Source organism: Hippocampus bargibanti, linkage group LG11 (assembly GCF_051943395.1).
Source record: "Hippocampus bargibanti isolate YZ-2025 linkage group LG11, ASM5194339v1, whole genome shotgun sequence".
Classification (NCBI taxonomy): Eukaryota; Metazoa; Chordata; class Actinopteri; order Syngnathiformes; family Syngnathidae; genus Hippocampus; species Hippocampus bargibanti.
This window is the reverse complement of record NC_142744.1, coordinates 6,228,571-6,247,179: the sequence shown is the minus strand read 5'-3', so window position 1 is coordinate 6,247,179 and position 18,609 is coordinate 6,228,571. Positions and strand designations below refer to the sequence as shown.

Sequence of the window (18,609 nt, the reverse complement as noted above, 5' to 3'; positions counted from 1 at the left end):
AACTTCGAACACTGCCCTAATCCATACATTGATACCATTAGTTATCAACTTTGTCCCCAGACTAAACCCGAAACCCCTAGCCCCTGCACTAAAACTGCTATCAGTCTAGAATAGATAATATACTGGAATGATCAGCTTCTGTAACTTTAAACCAGCAAGAGTTGAGCGACACATTTTGAATTTAAAATAATTTATTTGAGACAAAACAGCATATTTATCCCAACGAGTGGCACTTTTGTCCTCCCAGTTGCAACCTCGAGGTAACATCAAGGATATGAACGCCCACAGAAAGCAGTTGAGCATGAAAATTCGCTCGAATAAATAATAGTCAAACGGCTTTCTATCATTTTGTCGCGATTAGAAACGCAACGGCTTTGCTGTCCTTCTCCGTGTTTATTCTGCTGCAGTCGACCAGCTTCTGTGCAGAGTGCTCACTCTTTTGTGTCACGTTTTCTGCTCAGCGGAGGGCGCGCACGCCTCCTCCTCCTCTTCCAGGCGAGTGAACCGACACACTTCACTGTGCTCGTCATTCCTGCGAAAAGATGTCTCAAGAAGACGGTGCGTTTTAAAGGCGACATGGACGCTCATTGATTTAGTAAAGGAATTATTGTCACTGTATGGATCGGAGTTCATCGCCGATGTGGGGCGAGTGTAAGAGGTGAGCTGCTTGTTTATGGTGAAGATGAATACAGTGCCAAATGGAAACGGTGGTGTTGGAAGGCAAGCCGGCAATCAGCTAATATTTATTTAACATAATTGATGGACGCCTTTAGGTGTTCGAGACAAGGTTAGTACCAAATGGTACATTGAATTGCTAAGCGTAGGCCCAACAACCATTCGCATTTTCGTCATTTTTTTAAAAACACTAAAATTGTGTTTTATTTGTGACCTATTTTGATTAAAATGCAACGAAGCGACAAAACAAGTAACGAGGGAAAAACAACACAACTGTCATAAAATGCACAATAAAAATTCCACGAATCGAACGAAACAAGAACCGTCGCTGTTCAACGTTTAAATTCTGACCATGCTGCAGTATGACATATAAGGGGGAAAAAACAATAGTGTTGTTTTATCGTGGTTGTCCGAGTCAAGCGTAACAATGCGAGGTTTGAACAACGGGTCAGCTCTTGTGGGGAACTTTTAAGCTCTGGTATGTTGCAACTGTCTTGTCGTTTTCAGCTGTTTTGAGGAATGTGCCATGTATGGCTGGGCTCAAGTGCATTTGGAAGCTTTTGGCCTGCGTGTTGTATGCCAGGATAGCTCCACTTTCATGTATGTGTATTTTTAGCACAGTGCTAGCATGCTAGTTAGCTTACAGTACTATACTATCGATTTACTGGCTCTATTGCTTCTCATCCCCCCAAATGTTTCCTGCTGGGTGTCCTTCATGGGCTAATTAATGACAACCCCTCACCCCTCATCACCATCACAATTCTTCACAGACGTGGTGTGAAAAGAATGGCTTCAAGCTGTTTTGTTCTCTTCAAACTAGGCAATAAAAATGGCGTTTCCAAACTTTTGACCGCCACCTCTTTTTAATCTGTCTTTTAAACCTTGTTCCTTGTTTAAATAAACATTTTCGATATATATATATATCATTTGTAAACCAATGTAACTATGCGAATGTATAGTTAAGGTACTTTTCAACCTGTCACATTACCCACTGACAGTGGAATTATTGTTCTCTCCACAGTGCTGTGGAGGAGGAAGCATCATCCAACGTCACAGGTACTGTGACAGGTAGGTTTGACTTGTAATGCAGTTACATATATCAAATATCTTTTTATACTTGCACTATATACAGTTCTTTTTATTAAACATTTTGGCACAGTCAAACATTTCCGTTTTTTGACATTTCTATATCCATAGAATACTTTGTTTATATATTTTCTCCCCTCCCCGTTTCAATTTTGCTGCTGTAGATTGAAAATGTCCTCATTATGGTACTATTAAAGGCTTTCTGATTCTGATGAAATCTAACGTGACTTTTTTTTCGAACTAAACATTTTTTAGATGTGTGCAGAGACGAAGTAGATGACACCCCTCCACTTCTGCCCCACACTCTCAAGCAGTTTGAGCAGGTATGTACATCCATGTATATTCCTTAATGATCACATAGTTATTGTGAAACCAGACGTTTTAACTCATTCACTGCCAGACATGTGCAAAAATGTGTCCACTCCAGTGCCAAGGTTTTTGTCATTGTCACTCGAATTGCAGGACCCACAGAATATTGAATTTTAGGACGATATAAACATTCAATGCAGCGTAAGCGTTAATTCCTAACTTACATGGATCCGGAGTTATCTGAGCTTGAAATGGGGGCGGCTGTCCAAAATGCAATACAATACATACATATTGATTTGACATAGCGATTTAACAATAGCTGAAGCTTTAACAAAGCGCTAACGTGGATAAAAGGCAAATGCTGACTCTTGTGGAAAGGGAAAAACATTGCCAGAGGTCTGACCAGCGCTTTATCGGCACCCAACCCAGCAAGAAAAACCAAAACCCGAACAAATTTGAGAATGGCGCTGTAAGTCATATTTTCAATTCCCGAATAAATTTGTGAATGGCAGTTAATGAGTTAATAATGTGTTTGTTTGCTGATTTCGAACATGATTTTAATACTTGACGTTGATAGCATACTTTCTGATGCTTATGTAAATGGCAGAATTGCTTTGCATCATTCTTTACTGCTTTTCTGGTTCCGACATTGTTGGCAGTCATTGAGAGTGATCTGGGGACAGTGTGCTCTATATTGCAATGTTGGGGTCAAGTGTGTGATTATAAGACTGCATGTCCAGTATGCATTTTTACTATTTTGGAAAAGTTGAATTATACTTGTGTGTTTTCATTGTCATATTTGTAAAAGCCAACGAAATAATATATTCACGTTACAGTGTAGTGGCGTACCATTTGATACCTAGTTTTATTTGTTACATAAAAATTAAAAAAAAAAAGGTGTTTCCCTCAAAATAACATCAGAGGTTTTTGTTTGAGAGTCATTGTATATAACCTAAACCGTAATTCATTCAGATCTGTTATGGATTAAGGACATCTATGCCTTATTATTGGTGCTTTTATTTTGAAGTTGGCTCTTGGGAGCAATTGCTGTGGCAGCTGACTTGACTTTTGCTCGAGGGTGGCCTAACTGCTGTCACGTTGACTGAGCTGCTTGGCACGCAATAGCACGCTGACACATTCAAATTGGGTGCGTACAGAAATATTTTCATCACTTTGGCGCACCCTGGTCGTACCTAAAACGGTTCACTGCAACAAGAGGAATGATCAAATTTACTGAAAGGTTACATTACTCATTGCAATTATAAATATGACTTGGAGACGCCATTCCCGAATTTGTTAGGGTTTCGTTTTTTTCTTAGTTTCCGATAAAGTACTGGTCAGACCTCTGGCAATGTTTTTTCCCTTCCACGAGGGCGGCAGCATTGGCTTTTTGTTCATGTTAGCGCTTTGTTACAGCTTCAAATGTTGTTAAAGCGCTATATAAATCAACAATTATGTATTATATTGTATTTTGTAAAGCTGCCCCCATTTCAAGCTCAGATAACCCCAGACCTATATTACTTAGGGATTAACTCTTTTTTTCTGATAAAAGAAGAGAGTCCGAGGTTTCTTACGCTGCATTGAATGTTTATGTAGTCCTAAAACTCAATATTTTGGGGGTCCTGGAATTCAAGTGAGGACAAAAACCCTGGCACTGGAGTGCACACCTTTTTGCTGGCAGTGAATGAGTTAACAGTCTTAATCAGGAGCTTTCCTCATTCACGATGTTACTGTACATAGAAATCAATGAAGAATTTTAACAAAACCAATTTTCAACCATATTTCCAGTCCAATATTAAATACGCTTCAATTTGGCTAATAGTGTTCCGGCGCAAAGGTTCATTTACCCATGCTAGGAAGACGTCACAACTTCCTGTTTCGGATGAGATCACCGAAGGGTGTCCATTAAAGTGTCCCATTACACGCTGTGGTTCAATAATTCAGAAGAAAATTGGGCCGGAGACCAAATTTAGTGTATGCATGGATTTCGGATGACGTGATGCGGCGCATTATCATATGAAACGTTTGCTTCAGTTCAAATCGAATCTCACTAACGGCACAGTGAAAACAATAAGATGAGAGTCCACTGCCAATGGTAGCTTAGTTGTCTCTTGATCAAACTGCCATTTCTTAAAGGACAACCGATACCTCCGGACAAATGACTTCTACTGAGCGCATTTTACAAAGATTCCACCGCATATAGCTATCTTTTACGTTTTAAGACTCGCGCTGAATATTCATGAAGTCTTGTTTTTGAGTTGATGACGATGCCTGAAGTGACGTCACGTTTGGAACGCCCCTGAGCGAGAAATGCAAATTTCCCCATTGCGGGACGAATAAAGGTATTCTGATTCTGATTCTGATTCTGAAAGCGACACACAATGCATTTTGGGTACTTTGTTTGGTCTGAAAACATCGTGTTGATCTGTGTTGATGGCGAAATTAGAAGGAAAACTACACGAATAACGTGATGGTGAATCGTTGTGTGTCGCAGCCAATTGCGTTAACACGCATAAAGAATGTTTAAATTTACACAAATTCCCAGCGGACAAATCAGCCCATTTCCAACAGAGCTTGGGTGCCGTCTTGTGCATTTTCTGGGACGCTACATTGGAGTCCGGACGCCTCAAAATGACACGCAAGTACGTCTTTAATCGATTGCAAACATTTATGTTTTCCTCTTCAGAACGGTTTGAATCATATACATAACTGGATGAGTAACAAGAAAACATCTTCTCCAAATTTGAACTCTCGTAAACCATTGTTTTCATTCTGGATTAAGGCAAGACGTCCTGGCGTGACGTCACGAAATGGGGGCGGTGATGATGATCCGTGGTGATGGCGAAATTCGAAGGAAAACACATAAATAACGCAATGGTAAATCGTGTGTTGCACCAAGACTACTATTTGATACTAGTTGACACAAATTCCCAGCAGACAAATCAGCCCATTTCCAACGGAGCTTGGGCGCCATTTTGTGCATTTTCTGGGACCCTACATTGGAGTCCTGACTGCTCGAATTGATACGGAAGGACTTCTTTAATCGATTGCAAACATTTATGCTTTCCTCTTCAGAACAGTTTGAATCATATACATAACTGGATGAGTAACAAGAAAACATCTTCTCCAAATCTGAACTCTCGTAAACCATTGTTTTTATTCTGGATTAAGGCAAGACGTCCTGGCGTGACGTCACGAAATGGGGGCGGGACCTTCTGAAACTGCCCACTTCCTGGTTCATTTTTTTGCAGATTTTGGACACTTTAAGTCATTTTTATTGGTGTTTTGCATTTGACTAAAAATATCAGGCTGCGTGTTTTGGGTATTTTAGATGCTGTAAAACGTTTTTCTGATGTCAGGAAGCAAAGAAATGGTGTCGGTTGTCCTTTAAGACAATCAATGGCAATTAGTTGGAAAAAATAATCAATAATAGAGTAACTGCATAAAAACAACTTTTCTCAGCGTTTTGTTTTTTATTTTAAATATTCGTACTCCTCCCATATGCTTTAACACCTTTAAAGGTACCATATTAAAAATTTTGGAACACATTGGAATCACATTTTAATACTCACAAAAAAAACCCAGACATAAAATAAATAAAGAATAATGTCCATTTTGTCGTGTCTACGTTAGACATTCTTTAAGAGGCAGGACACGGTGGCATTTGACATATGCGTGTGAGCGTCTGGCACTGAGCTATGGCCGACAGCAGCTGCTACGTGAGTGTGCTCAGTGTGCTTAAGTGTTTTCAATCTTCCCGCCGTTGTGTCAGCGCTTTATCGGCACCCAAGCATGAAAAAACAAAACCTGAACAAATTCGGGAATGGCGTTCTATGTCATATTTTCAATTCCCGAATAAAGTCATGAATGGCAGTGAAGGAGTTAAGGAATTAGATTAGATTCGCCTTCATGAGTGTCCTCCATACATATTTGTCATGTCTATTTTAAGATGATACTAGTGCAGCGTGTTTTACCGGAGACAAATTCCTTGTGTGTTCTACGTACTGTTCTACATACCAATAAAGATGATTCTGAGAACACAAATGGTGCTGCAACACAGTTATACAGACACCAAACCAATCATTATTTTCCCCTCTGCAAAAAAAAACTATTAAACAACAACAAATCATAAATTCCAAAATATAAAGAAAAGTCTAAATGGAAGGTCCAAAAATGAAATGCGTCCTTGCGTGTGCGCATATCAGCTGTTGTATGTTGCAGGAGGTTGAGACTTCCCATCATATCACAAGTGCCTGCAAAACCCGAGTGTCTTTCCTCCAACCCCTTCGTCTGTTAACCCCCACCTCCCTCTCCCCTCCTCTTCCACCTAACTCTCTTGGCCGTCTGAGATTCCAGGGATGTGCGCTCCTGTAAAATAAACCGGAATGCCATTCCGCTCACTCTCAGATCACACCATGAAGCTGACATGGATGCATGTGTAACAGCTCGGCAAGCAGCGATGCCTTCTGCGCCTCAAATAGTCTCATAAACTCCCGCCTGTGTTATTTATTCATTTTACAAGTGTGTGATGTATTTTTTTTTTGTCAATGGAGTGTGAGAAGCCTAACAAAAGCGATATTCGCTTTAAATACCAACCCGTAGGAGAAAAATCACATGTCCTTTGACATGGCGTGACATGGAGAAACCGGAAAGGATTTTTGTCTTTTTCCGACCTTTACGGGACATGTCAAGCAACGTCGGCGCTCTTTGACGGTCATGTCTAACAGCTACCGTACTTTGTCACAGCACCTGAACGACCTGAAGAAGGAGAACTTCAGCCTCAAGCTCCGCATTTACTTCCTGGAGGAGAGAATTCAGCAGAAGTACGAGGAGAGCAGCGAAGATGTCTTTCGAACGGTGAGTGAATGTGGACGTGTATCTTTTACTGCAAAAAAATAAATAAAAATAAAACAACAAAACCCCCTCATCAAATAATCCATAAATGTTCTCCTGGTCATTGGTTTAAAACATGGGGAATGCTAATTTTTGTTATTGTATTTTTTGTTATATATAATATTTTGTTTGAATTTGCAAAAATATACTGTATTTATGTGTTAAAGATTTGCCTTGGTAGAGTTATGTGTTATAATACATTTCATTATATTTCTATATATTTTATCCTTTGGATTGTGTAAATGGCCCTCATGTTGTAGAGTGATGTCCTTATTTACTTGAAATATTTTGTTTCAGCAGAGACTTTTTTTGGGGGGGTTGGGGGTTGAATAAAAATTCTGTATCTTACAGTTTATCTATTTTTTGGGGAAAAAAGAAGCTATAATCAGCTAGATTGTGTTTTTTCTCTATCTTTTGTTTTAGTAGCTAAACCAATGTGATAATCCGATAGCTTGATAAGGAACACAAACTTTTAATAGAATGATTATTAATTCATTTATTTTGGCCTGCTTTTTCGACATTGTGATTTGAGTGTACATAGACGCTCCCCAACTTACAAACGAAATACGTTCCGAACGGTCGTTCGTAAGGTGAATTTGTTCGTAAATTGCTTCAGTGCAATATTTTCTATGGAATGTATGTTTAAGGCTTCGATAAGTATGTATAAGTAACATGTATTGGTTTGTACTGAAAGAATAAACATTTAATAAAATACGTATATGCTCTATAAAGATATGTACATGTACAACTGGAAAGAATACTACATACAGTAAAGTCTCGTTATATCGATATTCAAGGGAGTCCGAAAAAATATCGATATAACCGGGACTATCGATATATCCGACCCTGTTTGCATGTAATTTTCTCCGTGCGTGCATAGAAATAGTATCGATATAACCGGGACTATCGATATATCCGATATCGATATAACGAGACTTTACTGTATATTACTCCAAAAATGTTCAGTCCCGTTGTTCGTAACTCGAATGTTCGTAAGTAGGGGAGCGTTTGTATGTGCATTCTCTTTTCTCGCCATGGTTGTGCCTCTTGAATCTCTGGATACATTTCTCCCAGGATCAGTGAATAAATGATTTAAGCTTTTGGCTAAATTCGCTTGATGTACAAAAGTTGCTATTAACACATTCGCTGCCAGACGATGTGCAAAAAAAATGTGTCCACTCCAGTGCCAGGGTTTTTGTTATTGTCATTCAAATTGCAGGGCCCACAGAATGTTGAGTTTTAGGACTATATAAGCATTCAATGCAGCATAAGAAACCTTAGATTATCCTCTTTCATCAGATTCCTAAATTATATGGGTCTGGAGTTATATGAGCTTGAAATGAGGGCGGCTGTCCAAAATACAATGCACGACATACATATTGGTTTATATCGCGCTTTAACAAAGCGCTAACATGGAATAAAGGGAAATGCTGCCTCCTTGTGGAAAAGAAAAAAATATTGCCAGAGGCCACGGTCAGCGCTTTATCGGCATCCAAGTATGAAAAAACAAAGAACGAACATTCGGAATTTGGTAAAAAAAAAAAAAAAAAAAAAGGAAATGCTGCCCCCTTGTGGAAGACAAAAAATAATGCTAGAGGCCATGACTAGCACCTTTTCGTCACCCAAGCATGAAAAATACAAAACCCGAACAAATTCGAGAATGGCGTGCTACGTCATATTTTCAATTAGTGAATAAATTAGTGATTGGCATTGATTGCGTTAACAAGGCCATATGTGTTTTTTTTCCAATAGTAATTGCTGTTTCGATCAGAACATTAGTGAATTTATTATTATTATTATTATTGTTATTATTATTATTTTTTGCTGCTTACCTGAAGTGTTGCTCAACAAAGTGAAAACAAAAACTAAATTGTGCCAGTGGACTCAATGCTATGGTTTGCTTTCGTGTATATTTGTTTCTTTGGTGTTGTTGTTTTTTATGTTTTGGAAAATGGACAAGTGTCTTTTGAATCCAGACTTGATTGAATCTTCTCCCCTATTATGATTATCAACCAGAAGTGGCATCATTTATCTCCACTTTTATGTGTTGAATGACTTTGGCGATTGGCGACTAAGTCTTTGCTCCGTACGGGATAGCTGCTCTGGCTTGTCGCTGTTGGCGGGGCATCAAGAGCAAAGGCTCTCTACCCACTGTCTAAACATTTCAGTGAAACCCAGGACAGCCTAGGTTGGTACATAGTGATCCCTCTCAAAGCTCTGATACACTATTTTTAGAGTCAACGCACATGCGGTTGCACGAGAGTCCTTTTGACGGGAGACACGGGGCAGCGCGTTGCTCTTATTGATTTGACGAGCTGGGAGCAAATAGCCGGCAAACGTCGTCTTTCTAAAATCTATCGCTTCGGCGATAAGCTGCAAGAGTAAAACCGGTTGGTTTCAATTAGTAAATATAGTCACATCGCTCCTTTATTCAGGGAGTTTGTTGCTGAGGGCCGAGTGGCCAAGAGGGGCCAAAATAGCAGGTGTACCCTGATGCTTGTCTATATATAGAGAGCTGTTGACACGCACTAATACATGTTCCCTCTCAGCGGCGTGTTTATTTACCATCATTGCTGAGGTGACTCATTACATAAGTTTATTCAAGATTGGGTTCGATTAGATCATAGGTGTCAAAGTCAAGGCCCGTGGGCCAAATCCGACCCGCCACATCATTTTTTTCGGCCCGCGAAAGCAAATCAAACTTGTTAAATTCCATGATGATTGCTAAATTCTGAGCCAAAATGTCATATTTTTGGATGTCAACCACAATAAAAGTCATTATTCTTGACTTCAGATTTGAAAACGAGTTATTCATTAATTTGCTGTGTGCTCTATATGTAATATTTGAAGGGATTTAAACATTCTAATGGGTTCCCCAAATTCATAACGGCCCTCGAGAGGAAACCATAACTACAATGTGGCCCGCGGCAAAAAATGACTTTGACACCCCTGGATTAGATGATCTCAAGAATGATCCGGAAATGTTTCTAGAATATTGAATATATTTACATCTGGATCAGTGGGGCTTAACTTTAGAGTTACCCTTAGAACCATTCATGAGTGAGGAAAAAATATTCAGTATACCGGTCGGTCGGTCTTTCGGTCGGTCGGTCTGTCGGTCGTTTAGTCGCTCGGTCTCGGTCTCAAAACATATTTATTAAAAACAGAAAAAAGTAAATAAGATTTGAAAAGATAAGTAACCATATACTTTTTTTTTAAATTGTGACAGTCACACATTGACTACTCTTCTTTTCCTTTCGGCTTTTCCCTTCAAGGGGTCGCCACAGCGAATCAGTCGCACGTTGACTACTAAGCAAACCACATTTTCCACACCACTGATTGGATAAACAATGTCATGTGATCATGTGCATCCAGTGATGGCCACTGTGTGTGTCATAACTAATTAACATGTTGTCTTACCCTCCATGGCAGATGCTCTGTCAAACCCCTAAGACTGACTCACCAGGTTTCAAAGCACTGATCAAAACGAATAACTTAGAATCATAATCAATCAATCCAAAAAAATGGTTCGTTTGCCGCATAACATGACTGCAAAAATTGACTATTGTTGCAGTTTGAGTTTCATGGCAGAGATTAAATCAACAAGAGTTATTTGGGTATAGAATGGAGAGAATAGGATGAGGGGGTCGATCTGGTCCTCAAGGTGGACTTAGGACCTCACAGAACCCGGCAAGTAAACAAACAGTGTCCAACCTTTGGCCATCCGGGATAAAATATCTGAGCAGCTGTGAATTCTACTGCTCTAAATATACCAACCTTGACAGCGCGGTCTGCTTCTGTACTGACGATACACAACACCAAGTTCTGATTCTCTCTGATGGAGAGATTAGGAAGTGATCTCATGCCATCATGACAGTTTTCGGTTCATGGCCTTAGACTTGGAAGACTTAGTTATGTTTATATGAGAGTTGTTTATTTGGATATTTAGTGATTATTCATGAATATCAATGACATTGTATTGTATTGTATTGTATTCCTATTAGCATAGTTTCATCTCGTGGATGCATAACCACAACTACAGCCATTATGGTATCTTCTATTCTTTGCGCCAGCAGTTTACAAAAGAAGGCTCAATGGACAGGTTGGTGCTTTTAATTTGTTGCAGAACATCGAGCTGAAGGTGGAAGTCGAGAGCTTGAAGCAGGAGCTCCAAGAAAAACAGCAATTACTGGACAAAGCTCTGTAAGTTCACACTCGCAGGTGGCTTAACAAGGTCACTCAAGTAGAATTCATTTTATCAAGCAAAGAGTTTTTATGCGGAGGAGAATCAATACATAATTCTTTCTTTCTTGCTAAAAGTACTACAAACAGATATTTAATGTATTTTTAGCTTCAATACATTTCTAGTCAACCAGTTCAACCTCTGTCACTATTTGTAAGGTGGTGCTGGACCCCAAAAAAGCAGGCAGGAGTAGTATGTATGTGACAAATTGTATTAAATAAAGTTGGTAGGAACAAAATCTCAAACAACAAAGTCATCCGAACAATAAGGTCAAAAGTAGCAAACAAAACCATGAGTAAAACATGACAAGACGAAACAAACCTGACAGTGTGAAACAAACAATGACCCGACACTGAATGGTCGTGCCGGGAGTCATTTTACCTGCCACTGATTAAAACGACCAACACCTGTGCAGCTGTGGGCGGGGCCCTACAGTGCCACCCATTGGTCGCCAACCGAAACGTGACATCCTTAGCCAACGCGTGCTGTGGTTTTCCAATCTGTTCTACTATTGAAGACACTGTTGTCACCTCATGTTTCCAAGTGTTGTCACAGAATCTGTAAATGTGATATGAGGTCATACTAGATTTGTGAACTGCACCCAAATGTAAATTGGTGGTTGTCATGCAAAGCTTGCCACAAAACGGTCTCGTCAAATGTCAACGTCTTAAAAGTTAAAAGGACTCCCGGCACGACCATTCAGTGTCTGGTCATTGTTTGTTTGACCCTGTCAGATTTGTTTCATCTTGTTTTGTTATACTCACGGTTTTGTTTGCTATTTTGGACCTTTTTGTTCGGATGACTGTTGTTTGAGATTTGCTGCCGACTTTATTTCATACAATTTGTCAAATACCCCCCCTCCTCCATCCTCCTTTAAAATTACATTTTACGACTACGATGATGCACCATATTTGTCATACACGCTCACAATTGTGAGGATGTTTGTTTATTCCGCTCATGAATAACACATTTAGAAATGCGGGCATTACTCAGACGCGTTCAAAATATCCACGTTCGCCGAGCCAAATATAAATGCAGACAAAGTTCCAGAATGGGACTCAAGTGGCGACAGTGTGGCGGCGTGTGCCATTCTGGGAGCGTTTGCGATGACCGACAATGTGAGGAAAACTGATGCTCACGCTCTGCTGTTTGTTGGTGGGCTGAGGGGAGAATTCGAGTAATGTGATGTGACTGTAAAAATAAAAAGATGGAGATGGATTCCGCTGCCTTGCCGAATGACGTGTCCCGGGTGTATATATACTGCTTTATAAAAAGAAGAGTGAACAACATATGTGCTTTGGTATATCTTGGTATGACCCAATACAATAAAATGGTGGGTGGGGCTACTTGATTTACAGTATACCGTATGAGGTCAGCTCAAGTAAAAAATGATGTCAAGTTTCATTTTTTTTTCACACCATCATGCTGACAAATCCCCTTCCAAAGCTTGACCTGCCTTTTCGGAATATTTGACAGAACGACAGCAGAGTGCTTGACAAACCAAAATGAAGAAGAAGTGCAGAGACGCTGTCATGAGAGGCAGCAGGAGATCGAACAAATGCAGCAAGTGCTGGAGTCCAAGATACAGTTCTTGCAGGAGGTGAAACTACATCCTCACGCCCGTGTCGCATATAGGGCGACACGAGTGATATTTACCCGCATTTTTTCCAGGAGGCCCAGTTAGCTCGCAATGAGGCTGTCAGGTCGGCTTCGTTAACTGGGTCACACGCCCGCACTTGCAGCCCCTCCAAAGATGCCATCATGGAAGATAATACCGCGGATGAGAGGCTTCATGACATCAGGACTTCATCCAATACTAATAAGGACAGGTAAAAACAGCAATGAAAAAAAAAACGTTACTTGATGATGTCAACATTCTTAATTACCGTATTTTCTGCACTATAAGGCACCCCTAAAAAAAGAGTTTTTCAAAAGCTGACCATACGCCTCATAATCCATAATCCAAAACGTTTTAAAAGATGTCATTCATTGAAGGTGCCCCTTATAATGCGGTGCTTGTCCTGTCGCTTATCCAAGTTGTAGGAACAACTATTTGTTGTTGGATGCAGCCCTCCAAGCTCACGGGAGCCATACACGATATTAATTCTTTTGTAAGGCATCATGACTTTATGTTCTGACATTATTGTAGCATATTTGTGTATTCAAAATGAAATATGGATAATTTCTACATTATTTTTGTATGCGACAAGACTTTTGTCCAAGCAAAATCTGACCTTTCTGTCCTAATTAAATGATAAAACTCAATGAATGATACAACACTTTATTTTGGTATAATAAGCATAATCATGAAGGCTTTGCCTTTCATATAAGCCATTTCTGATTCCAATAGATCAACTACAAGTCATTATTTGTTGTTCGTACAACTTGGAAAGGCGACAAGACTTTTGTCAGGGACTGTATGTCATGCATTGAAGGTGCCCCTTATAATGCGGTGCACCTTATGTATGGAAAAGGTTTTTAAATATGTCATTCGTTGAAGATGCGCCTTATATTCCAGAAAATACTCATTCACTGCCAGACGATGTGCAAAAATGTGTCCACTCCAGTGCCAGGGTTTTTGTCATCTTCACTCAAATTCCAGGACCCACAAAATATTGCGTTTTAGGACTACATAAACATTCAATGCAGTATAAGAAACCTTAGACTCTCTTCTTTCATCAGAAAAAAAGAGTTAATTCCTAAATTATATGGGTCTGGAGTTATCTGAGCTCAAAATGAGGGTGCTGTACAAAATATAATACAATACACATACATATTGATTTATATATCGCTTTAACAACATCTGTAACAAAGCACTAACATGGACAAAAGGCAAATGCTGTCTCCTCATGGCATGTCAAACATTGGCATAGGTCTGACCAGCGCTTTTTTGCACCCTCCGTCATGTTTTGTCATATTTTTAATTCTTTAATAAATTCGTAAATAGCAGTGAATGAGTTAACAAAGCCATACGTGTTTTTTTTTCAATAGTAATTGCCATTTTGATCAGAACATTTGTGAATGTATTTTATTATTATCATTATGACTATTGTTATTGGGAGCGAATGAGTTCAAAAAGGCATATCGTTGCTTAAGTGCAGCATGAATGCCGTACGGAATTATTGCAACCACCCCATATTAGGCTTTATTGATGTGCATGTGTTATAACTTGGTCTAGTTAAATATTTTGGATGTATTTATTTTTTTGTCATGTAAGAATTATGACTTAAAATGACACTTGTGTGTGTGTGTGTGTGTTTGTTCAGAATAATAGAGGACCTAACAAAAGAGCTTCACTCCAAGGAGGCCCTCATCGCAGAATTGAGCGCGGAGAAAACGACTCTCTCACATCGGGTGGGGACACTGGAAGGACACGTTCACGAACTATCCTCATCTCTACTACAAAAGGACAAAGATGTAGAGGTACACCAGCCATTTTAAGACACACTTTGTTGATGAAACAATACCATCACAGGCCTTTCAATATGACCGCATTCCACTTTGGCCGCCACTCATCACGTCTCAGGAGTGAAAAAGAAGCTCCTGAAGCAGTATGTCGCATTCCTCAGCTTCATTTAAAGGACAACCGACGTCTCCGGACAAGTTCTGTCCATAATTTGTAAAATGGCTTCAAATGACCTCTACTGAGCGTATTTTACAAAGATTCCACCGCATATAGCTATATTTTACATTTTAAGACTCGTGCTGAATATTCTGGAAGTCTTGTTTTTGAGTTGGTGACGAGTCCGTACGTGACGTCACTGAAGGAACGCCCCTGACCGAAAAAAAAAAGGACGCATTGTAGCAGTCCTTCCATCACGTAAAATGCTTGTTCGGACTGAAAATCTCGTGTTGCGCCAGAAGAGGGTGTCCAAGCTCCATATAAGGAATTTATCAGCCTGTGGAAACGCAATACACTGTCATGTGTACAACAGGTCGCCATTTTCTGCCTCTTTTCTGGGACGCTACATTGCAGTCCAGATTCCTCAAAATGACACGGAAGGACTTATTTAATCGATTGCAAATATGTATGCTTTCCTCTTCAGAACTATTTGAATCATATTCATCACTGGATGTGTAACAAGAAAGCATATTCTCCGAATCTGAAGCCATTGTTTTGATTCTCCAGCAATGCAAGACGTCTTGGCGTGACGTCACGAACTGGGGGCGGGACTTGCCCAATTCGCAGATCAATTTTTTTGCAGAGTTTGGACACTTTAAGTCATTTTTATTGGTGTTTTGCATTTGAATAAAAATATCATAGGTATTTTAGATGCTATAAAACGTTTTTCTGATGTCAGTTAGGAAACAAAAAAGTGACATTGGTTGTCCTTTAAACAGCTGATTGTGTCGGTCAAATGAGGTTCTCCAGGGAATTTGTTAAACAAACAAACGCATGCAAACAGGTGGCTTCATATACTGTCTGTCACACCACCTGGATGGTGCTTGTGTGACTTTCATGACAAACCCCAAAAACCCTAAAAATCAATAAAAAGAACATTGAAACAAATGATGCAGATGCATCCATATACAAAATCAATAAAAAGATACATCGATTTCTAACATGGAGAAAAAATGCAAACATGCAGATGCATCCATATATTTCCCTCACAGGTTGTCCTACATCAGGTTTGAAGGGCTAGCAAACAATCATTCATACCCCTGTTACCTCTAAAATGTCTGATTCAAACATCCATTTTTTTAAAACTCTAATAAAATGCATTTTTTTTAATTACACTTGCAAGCTGTGAGAACGTTATCAAGCGTTGTCTTCTCTTTCATGCAGTTGTATCAGGAGGAACTCGGTCATGAACGGCTACGCATTGAACAGGAAATGCAGGTATGCCAAAGTGATCCATCCAAAACAGAAGAGTATCGTATTTTCCGGTATTATAAGACGCGCCCAAAAGCCTTGATTTTTTTTTTTCTCCCAAAGATGACCCTGCACCTTATACATAGGAGTGCCTTATATGTGAAGTCATATTGAGCCACAACAGGTCTCGCAACTCCTGTCAGTAGCCACCGACTTCATTTCCCCCTGTAGAAGAAGTATTGTGTAACCCCAATCGCTCCTACAGCGCCTCATAATGTGATGTGCCTTATATTTGGAAAACATTTATATATTTCTATATTATATTTGGAAAACTTTTGTTCATTCATTGGAGGAGCGCCTTACTACTCTGAACTCTGTTTACAGCTAACGGTTCATGTGTGTGTTGTGTGTCCAACAATTCCAAAGGTTTGCGCCTTCTGACACATGTTCGTGTGAGCACGCCTGCTGGCATCTCACACTCTCGCCGTTTACTGACTCTGGTTTCAGTCGGCCTGTCGGTAGATCAGGTTGATTCCTGAGCCAGACAGAAAGTGATATCCAGTGGATGTCCTTCCAGACTGACACTCACCACAAGAGCTCTTAATTTGTTCCCCAGACACCTCAGCCATTTAGATCCCGATCTATACAGAGAGAGGAGGGAGTATTATCTTGACTGCTCTCACTTCCGCTGTTGCCGGGCAAAAGAGGCCGGACAAAGCGAATGCATTATTTGGATTGTGTTAGAATTTATATTGGAACAGCTGTAAAGGACTAACACATGCGGTGCTTTAACAACTCTGTATTTCACCTTGAGAACATATTAAAGGACAACCGACATCACTTTTTTGTTTACTAACTGACATCAGAAAAACGTTTTATAGCATCTAAAATACCCAAAACACGCAGTATGATATTTTTAGTCAAATGCAAAAACCCGTAAGTGGCCAGTTTCAGAAGGTGCCGCCTCCTTGTTCATGGTGTCACCTCAAGACGTCTTGCCTTGCTGGAGAATCAAAACAATGGCTTCAGATTCGGAAAATATGCTTTCTTGTGACTCATCCAGTTATGAATATGATTCAAATAGTTCTGAAGAGGAAAGCATACGTGTTGGCAATCGATTAAAGAATTTAGTCCGTGCCATTGTGAGGCAATAGGGGGGGGGGGAATATAGCACCAAAAAGAGGCAGAAAATGGCGACAGAGCTCCGTGTAATTAATCAGCCCGTTTCCACAGGCTGATTAATTCCTTACATGGAGCTTTGTCGCCCTCTTCTGCCTCTTTTTGGTGCAACACCAAACAAGTACAGCAAAATGCATTGACGTGATGGAAGGACTGCTACAATGTGTCCTATTTTCAGTCGGGGGCATTCCTTCAGTGACGTAAGGTTAGGACTCGTCACCAACTCAAAAACAAGACTTCCGGAATATTCAGCGCGAGTCTTAAAACGTACAATATAGCTATATGCGGTGGAATCTTAGTAAAATACGCTCAGTAGAAGTCATTTGAAGTTATTTTACAAATTATGGACACAACTTGTCCGGAGACGTCGGTTGTCCTTTAAATCTTCCCTGCAGGAGTATTTAAGTCACTAATTTAAAAAAGCCAAAACAAATCCTTTGAGGATTTTTTTCCCGACATGTTTGTGCAAAGGTCACAGGAGGTCAGCGTGACCATCTGCTTGGACGCCAAACAAAACTGGCAAAAGAATTGCAAATGCCTGAGAAAGGCGTTGTTGTTTGACGATGACATTCACGCCATTGTTTATTCAGGCAACAAGAAATACACAAGCTGATGGTGAAATACAGTGATTTACTGTTCAGGATGTACCTGCTTAAATGAGCTGGAATCTGCTCACCGCACTCTTGATCCATGTGAGGATACGTTATGTGGGTGGAATGTAACGGCATTTGAGTAGTGTTTTTTTTGTATATAACAACACAATTTAAGAAGATGTTTCTTTTTCAATGTCAGTTACTTTATTGTTGTTATTGCTGTTTGCCAACCTTTTTTAACCCAAGACTGATGTGATAGAAGGAGGAGGAAAAAAATCACTCCACATCACAAAACTAACAAAAGAAATGCTCCAAAAATATAGTCATTCACAAAATGATGATCTAATTGAAATAATCTCACGCATTTTCTTCAAATATTTTCTGTTGTGGTATTCAGTGGGAACAAAGGTTATGGTAATTTAATATTGTGGAAGAGCTTTTTCTGCTTGTTCCAAGATGTTCCGAGCATAGCGTTGATGAACATTTTACATACAATGCATTTTTTAAGATATCATTTTATTACAGTTAGGTAAAGTTGGATAACTTTTTGAGGCACACTAATATGCACAGTGGATGGAAAAACACTGGTTTCGACGCATGCTAATTTGCAACTATTTATATGCCACATATGTGCTAGACTGTTTGCCCACTAAAATAACTACAGCCTCACTTTAACTACATGTATTATACCCACAGCTTACTTTGACAATAATGCAGTGTTACAACTGTAGTTGACTTGAGCGTGATTTTATAAATTTCTGGAGCGTCACTAATGTTGCTTGGGAGTTCACTTGCCCGAGTCAGTCAGCCGAGCTGAG

General features: G+C 39.7%; 1 protein-coding gene across 1 annotated transcript in view; it reads left to right on the top strand.

Moving 5' to 3' along the window:
* Nucleotides 1-493: 493 nt before the first annotated feature.
* The window catches only part of LOC148891302 (myomegalin), a 56,863-nt gene continuing 38,747 nt past the window's right edge, over nt 494-18,609 (top strand). Inside the window, exons 1-9 of the mRNA XM_089008909.1 lie at nt 494-658; nt 1,697-1,743; nt 2,017-2,084; nt 6,817-6,927; nt 11,090-11,166; nt 12,683-12,806; nt 12,878-13,035; nt 14,473-14,629; nt 15,993-16,046. Coding sequence (XP_088865035.1) covers nt 618-658; nt 1,697-1,743; nt 2,017-2,084; nt 6,817-6,927; nt 11,090-11,166; nt 12,683-12,806; nt 12,878-13,035; nt 14,473-14,629; nt 15,993-16,046 — 837 coding nt within the window. The 5' untranslated portion in view covers nt 494-617. The remainder of the gene's footprint in view (nt 659-1,696; nt 1,744-2,016; nt 2,085-6,816; nt 6,928-11,089; nt 11,167-12,682; nt 12,807-12,877; nt 13,036-14,472; nt 14,630-15,992; nt 16,047-18,609) is intronic.